The sequence below is a fragment of the Cryptomeria japonica genome, chromosome 9, assembly GCF_030272615.1.
Source record: "Cryptomeria japonica chromosome 9, Sugi_1.0, whole genome shotgun sequence".
Classification (NCBI taxonomy): Eukaryota; Viridiplantae; Streptophyta; class Pinopsida; order Cupressales; family Cupressaceae; genus Cryptomeria; species Cryptomeria japonica.
In genome coordinates, this window is record NC_081413.1 from 754,513,603 (window position 1) to 754,520,785 (window position 7,183).

A 7,183-nucleotide genomic window follows, 5' to 3' on the forward strand; every position below is an offset into this window, starting at 1 on the left:
GGGTTTCTTAGTTTCCTCTTTGGCCTCCTTTTGTACATTTTTTTCTCTTTCTTTCTTCACCTCCTCCTTGGTGAAACCCATTTGAGCAGCTACTTCTTCTGCCATCTTAGTGACTTTTCTCTTTCGGGCAGGAGCAGTGAACTGCATATGTAAACTAAGGTCCTTCTCTTTGAATGTGCCAAATCTCCCTTCCTTGGGATCCATTGGTTGACTTAGAAGGTGTTGTTCATATGCCTCAAGTGTACTAAAGTCAACTTCATACCCCATGGCATGATCTAGACTATTTAGGGCTCCACTGCTTCCATCAGACACTGATCCTTATCGACCATGAAGCAACTGGTTTGCTCATATTTCTTAGCTACCTCCTTAGGAATCCTATCCATGTTCTTCATTGCGGCTTGGAAGGTTTTAAAATATCCCCAGAGGAAAGACATCTTCATGGTTGTATCACCAACTCCCCATAGACCTTCCTTGATTTGCATGGCCACTAGTCTATCAAAGGCCCATTGGACCTTATCATTGACACTGGGTATCTCATTCAAAAAGTACAGTGCCAGGAAAATAAGGAGTGTAGCATATTTAAAAGTATGCTTTTTATCCTACTTAATCTTCTTCAGATTGCTCAATAATTCATTTAGAAGTGCAGTGCGCAGATCATACCTCTTATATTCCTTGAGCATTTGGTACGTAGAGTAGATAGTAGTACCGGAGACAGAGTTGTACCAGCTGGACTGGTAAACCTTATATCTGACTACCATTGAAGCAAACTTTAAATCATTCTCCAAAATGTCATTCATAGTCATGGCTCTGCTGTCAAATTTGGATCCAGTGGTAGCTTTGACGGTGTCATTTGATACTTTTCTTAAACTGGGCACATCACCGATTTCAGCTAAACCGGTTATAGCATGGATTTCTTGCTTGGTGATTTTGTGAGGCCTATCAAGCCATATAAACTCATCATGCATGCGGGTAAGGATGTAGCGGATCCATTCTGCCTCATCAAACAACAAAAAATGCATGAACTGTGAGAAACCCTTATCCTACAGCACCTTATATTCAGGTTTAAGATTTCCCAAATAATTGGCCAAATGCTTGTTGTATAGGTCCAACATGTTTGCATTCCCAAGCTCTTCAAGGTCACAATGAATGTAGGCCTTGATATCTTCATTGTGCAACACATCGTAGGGCATGGATGAGAATGCACCTTTCGGATCATCCTCAACCGATTTAAATGGATGTTTCTTAAAGATTGGATGAGCCCTATCCTTAGTTTCAACTACCAGAGGAGTTGCAATACCAGAAATTGAAGCCATTTCGAATCCTAGGGTTTGCGAAAACTGAAAATCTAAACAGATAAATACCTTGCTTCACAACCGAGCACTAAAATTCACTTAGAAGTTGTTGGCATCATCAAGTTGCTTTTCTCTCTCCTCTTCTCTTACTCGCTTGATCGCATTGTGATAAAAGAAGTCTTGAGATGCACTTTTATCCTTCAAAAACTTAATTTTTCACTGTAATAATTGTAGCAACCGATTATCATGATCTTCATGAAATTTCATACTAGAGCACATGATCCTTCATAAACTTCCAGATATCATCAACACATATGATTCAATCCTTCTACAATTTTCTGAAATTGATTGTAGACCACTGAAGAGGGGGTTCTTAGAATGTGCATGAAAAGTTCTGAAAGATCCCAAATGGATCCTTTTGTTGTTGCTGCTATAAATTCTTAATTAAACATACTATATTTTTGTAATTTTCTGGTAATCTTATAGAATAGACAGAAGTTGCAGAAAGGGGTTGTTTATTTTTGGGTTTTGATGTTATAAGTAAAGTAATTGATAAATAGCAACAGCTGTGAAATAAAATAGTAAACAATGTTCATATGTAAGAACACTTAAGCAATCTAAAAATATTGCAAATCATACCAGGCAAATAACCTAGTTTTGTACTCAGCAAGAATCCATACATTTATTTGGAGTTGTTATCAATCTAGATTGATCTCAGATGGAGGAAAATTACTAGCAACGAACAAGGAAGACCAAATAAGCTGAATACAACCCTTCAAGCCAACATACAAACAAGGCGTGGTTGCAAAGGAGGCGTAGAAGCTATTGCAAATCACATGCCAGTTGAAATAGACCAGTTGCCCTGTTGAAACCCCCAATATGCACGCTAAATCTTCAGGCCAAGAAGATGTGTCTTCTACCTTTGACAATCTCTGTGCAATTCTGGATAAATCTACTGTCAACTCCTGTTGAGGGCTACGTCCTAGCAAGTTCAGACCTGGGGTTTACGTCCCAGATCAAAATCACTCTTCCAGAGAAATTCCCAAATTCACAAGTTTCAAAATGATCAAAAGATGCTATCAATTAGGTTTTCATCTCCTTATAACTCCTTTCCCTTTGCAAGTCGAACCCTAAAGCATAATAAAGCTTGCACTTTATAATTAAAGTGACACTTTCCCAATTATGGCGTCAAATTATAGAAAAATATCACTTTATTGCGAATAAATAGCTTCAAGCATCCAAAAAGACTCCGAGGGGTGAGAATCATGTAGCAAAATTCAAGACCTTTCCAACAAGCTATAACACATAGGCATATCAAACCAGAAGAAGCCAAAAACCCTTTATTACTTCGAAATGGCTATATACATAGCCTTATTTTAATTTATTTAATCGTTAACTTAGGAAATATTTAAATATGTTAAAATATTTCCATAGATCTAATAATAGCCCAAAATAACCAACCAAACATGAATCTGACTTTGTCACCTGTCTGTGGATGATGCCGGACAAGATGGGCCAACTAGCAGTCCCATCCCTAAAATCTAGGGATGCCCTAGAAACTAGGAAACACACCCAATCTTCTTGAAACTGAAACCATGGTATGGTCCCATGGAACCTCAAATATGGAAACTACCACAACCTCCTAAAAAGTAGGGAATGTCCCTAAAATCAAGGAACTGCTCCCAATGGCCCACAAACTGCCTGAAACACCAACTCCGAATATTGAATACCCTATGTGAGTCTCTATCCACCACTACCAGTCTACGAGACCCCCATAATAGACTAACTCACATGTCTCTACTAGACAAACTAAAGAGGGGACATGACAGTCTTCCCCTCTCGGAGATGCTTGCCCACAAGCAACTGTAATGCTGGATGCTGCAAAATAGCCTCTCCCTCCCAAGTGGCGTCCTCTATAGGGAGACCCCTCCAGCGGACCAAGTACTCTTGAATTACCCTGCTTCTCATTTGGCATTCCCTCACCTCCATGATCTCCTCAAGAACCAAATTCAACTTACCTTCCTCATCCAAGGGAGGTAGATCAGGGGATGCTACAATATGTTGCCCCAATGCCTTTTTCAGATAGGACACGTGGAACACATTATGAATCCGACTGTCAGGTGGTATCTCAATCTCATAGGCAACCTCTCCAACATGTCTGAGTACCCTGTATGGCCCGTAAAATCAAGGCTTGAGCTTCTCAGCCCCACCCCTTTTAAGGGTGCTTTGTCAGTAAGGCTACAGACGTAGGAAAACCATGTCATCCACCTCAAATGCCTTCTCAGTCCTATGTCGATCAACGTAGATTTTTTGTTGATTTTGTGCATGCTGCAAATTCTCCCTGAGAGATGTCATAATATCCTGGTTCTCTTGTAACCAATCCTACGCCAAAGGAGCCCCGTTGTCACCTACAGCCAAATCTATAAAAGATAGTGCATCGTAGCCATAGAGGGCTCTCAAAGGAGTCATACCAATAGACATATGGTATGTAGTATTATAACAATACTTGCCCAAGTACAACCAACACACCCATGCCTTTTGTTGTCCTGACACATAGTTGCACAAATACCCCTCAACCCACTTATTAACTATCTCGGTCTGCCCATCTGTCTAGGGGTGGTAGCTAGTGTTGGGTGTCAACTCCATGCCTGGGAGCCTGAAAAGTTCTTGCCAGAAAGAACTCATGAACCTGCTATCCCTATCACTCACTATGGTCTTAGGGAGACCATGGAGCCTAAACACCTCTCTGAAAAATAGCTTGTCTACCTGAGATGCTGTGAAATCAACTACAATTGGAAAGAAGTGGGAATACTTAGTTAACCTATCCACCACAACATAGATACAATCTTTCCCTTGAACTCGAGGAAGACCTATAATGAAATCCATAGAGATCCCTGTCCACTTTTGTTCCGGTATAGGTAAGGGTTGCAACAACCTAGTAGGGAAAGTATGCTCCAACTTATTCTGCTGACAAGTCATACACTCGCGGACATGACATAGGACATCATCTTTGAGACCCTTCCAGGAGAATCTCTCCCGAACTACCTTGTAAGTCTTACCATACCCTGGGTGTCCTGCTGTAGGAGTATCATGGTAAGCATGCAAAATCTGTTCCTTCAACTGAGAACCAGGAACAAGATATACCCTGTTTTTGTAGTAGATGACATCACCAACCACATTGTACTTGTCATCCAGTACCAATCCATCCATGACCTCATAAGCATGCTGATCTTTGGAATACTCAACTAAAAGTTGAGACTTCCAATCTGCTGAAATCTCACTTAATGAGCATAGGGCAGCAAGTGATGGTCTTCTAGAAAGTGCATCAACAACAGTATTATTCTTTCCTTTAATGAATTCAATGTCAAAATCATAAGCCTGAATCTTGCTTACCCATTTTTGCTGAGGATCATTGAGCTCTGTCTGATCAAGGAAATATTTCAAACTATTGTGGTCAGTTCTTACCACGAGTATGCTGCCAATAAGATACTGTCTGAATTTGGATAATGCATGCATAATAGCCAACATTTCCTTATCATATGTAGAATACAACCTCTCATTATCTTGTAGCTTCCTACTCTCGTAAACAATGGGATCTCTATTTTGCACCAAAACTGCCCTTATGCCCATGCCTGAAGCATCACACTCAAGTACAAATAGCTGCAAGAAGTCGGGGAGTACCAAGACCAGGCAAGTGCTCATAACCTCCTTGAGATTGTCAAAGACCCCTTGTGCCTGTTATGTTCATCTGAAAGCCCCCTTCTTCGTGAGATCGGTCAAAGGTGCTACTAACTGTGAAAAACCTCTCACAAACCTCTTGTAAGCACATAAGCCAAGGAATCCACGTAACTCGGTGATATTCCTAGGGGAGGGCCAATCTCATATTGCCTGAATCTTCTCCTCATCCACTTTCACTCTGTCAGCATTGATCGCATGCCCCAAATATAAGATCTTTGTAAGTCCAAATTCACATTTGGACAACTTAGCAAATAGAGACTGACTCTCCATAATGCTAAGTACCTCCTCAAGGTGCCTAATATGATCCTCCCATGTATGGTTGTAAATCAATATATCATCAAAAAATACTAGAACCGATTTCCTCAACTGCTTGTTGAAGATATGGTGACTGAAAAGTAGTTGGTGCATTGGTAAGGTCAAAAGGCATCACCAAGAACTCATAATGCCCATAATGACAGCAAAAGGCAGTCTTGTGTACGTCCTCGGCTCGTACATGAATCTGATGATAGCTTGAACGAAGATCAATCTTGGAGAAGTAGATGGCTCCATGAAGCTCATCCAACAACTCATCAATGTGTGGAATAGGATATCTGTTCTTGATTGTCTTCTTGTTCAATGCCCTATAATCTATACACATCCACAGTGTCCCATCCTTCTTCTTCACAAGCACCACAAAAGAAGCAAAGGGACTAGACCTAGGGTGAATGAAGCCCATGTCCAACAGCTCATGAATAGTCTTCTCAATCTCATCCTTATATACTCTAGGATGACGATATGGAGTGGTAATTACTGGCTTAGCTCCATCCTCCATCTCTATCCCATGCTCAAACCCACTATCCGGAGGTACACAAGGAGGTATGTCACCAAAAAATCTGCCATGTCGGTCCATAATCGACTGAATATCAACATGAAATGCCTTGCCATCCTGAGGTGTAGGTGTCTTAGACTTCACAAAACAACGTGTAGCCCAAATCACATCATCATATCTAATGATAGACTCCATCCTATGCAAAGACACCTCTTTAGGCCCACCATCTGAAGCTGCCCTCAAAATGACCTTCTTCCTTCCAGACAAGAACTCTAACTACATGTGATGGTGATCAATAATATATCTCCCAATACCCTGTAACCACTGCATGCCTAAAATCACATCATAGTCCTCCAAGGGTAGCACATAGAAGTCATCTGTCAAGGTATAATCCCCCATTTGAATGCTAAGTTGTGGAATCCACTTAGTACAGCCCAAAACTGCACCATCTGCAACCTTCACTCTAAAACCATCAAACACCTCAGACTGTAACCCACGCCTCGCAACTAACTTCTGATCAATAAAGTTGTGCGTGGCCCCTGTATCTATTAAGATCATGACTCATTGGCCCTGCACTGTACCTTTCAACCGAAAGGCATGAAATCTAGGATAACTAGAAAAGGTGGCCATAGTCACTTTGGTTGTCGTCAAAGGCTCAGGGATATCTATCTCCAACTGCGGCTGCTCCTGCCTAGTCTCCTTTGTATTGTCCTCAGTGTCAGTGTATGGTATCTCCTCATCCCCAAACTCAGATGTTACCTCAATCAAATGAACCTTGCCCTTGCCCATACAACGGTTCCTGGGCTCCCAAGGCTCTTTGCAGGAAAAGCATAGTTTCCTCCTTCTCAGATCATTCTATGTCTCCTAGTCCATCCTGGGAGGTCTAGTTGTTTGTCCATCTCTAAACTGTGAGGTATTGGCCTTTTGTGGAGGTCGTGAGTCCCTAAACAGCTTCTTATCTGTTTGATAAGAAGTAGGAGTGGTGTCTAATCTCAATGTCACATCTATGGCATCCTTAAGAGTGGTCAGCTTGAAAGCACGTACCCATCCCTTAAGCCTATCTTGTAGCCCCTTAATGAATAACATCACACTACGCCTCTGAGGAATATCAGGTACCATAACCACAATTTGCTGGAACTCATTAACATACGCCTTTGCATGCTCAGTCTATCTCAGATGTGCCAACTCCCTATAATAGAGCTCTATGTCCTTATGGTCAAACCTAGAAATGAGGCACTCAGTGAACTCTGTATAGGAGTGGACCATGGCATGGTCCTGGGTGACCAACCCGTGGTGCCACCAGTCATAGGCAACCCCATCTAAATGCAAGACAGCAAACTGAATA

The 7,183-nt window shown here is 41.5% G+C and overlaps 1 protein-coding gene across 1 annotated transcript; it reads right to left on the bottom strand.

Moving 5' to 3' along the window:
• Positions 1-2,960: 2,960 nt before the first annotated feature.
• LOC131858632 (uncharacterized) lies at positions 2,961-6,396 on the bottom strand. The gene is made up of 5 exons (XM_059211928.1): positions 6,153-6,396; positions 5,664-6,071; positions 4,357-4,924; positions 3,150-3,459; positions 2,961-2,993 (listed from the first exon to the last, which is right to left on the bottom strand). The coding sequence occupies exons 1-5, from the start codon at positions 6,394-6,396 to the stop codon at positions 2,961-2,963; spliced, it is 1,563 nt and encodes a 520-aa protein (XP_059067911.1).
• Positions 6,397-7,183: the final 787 nt, after the last annotated feature.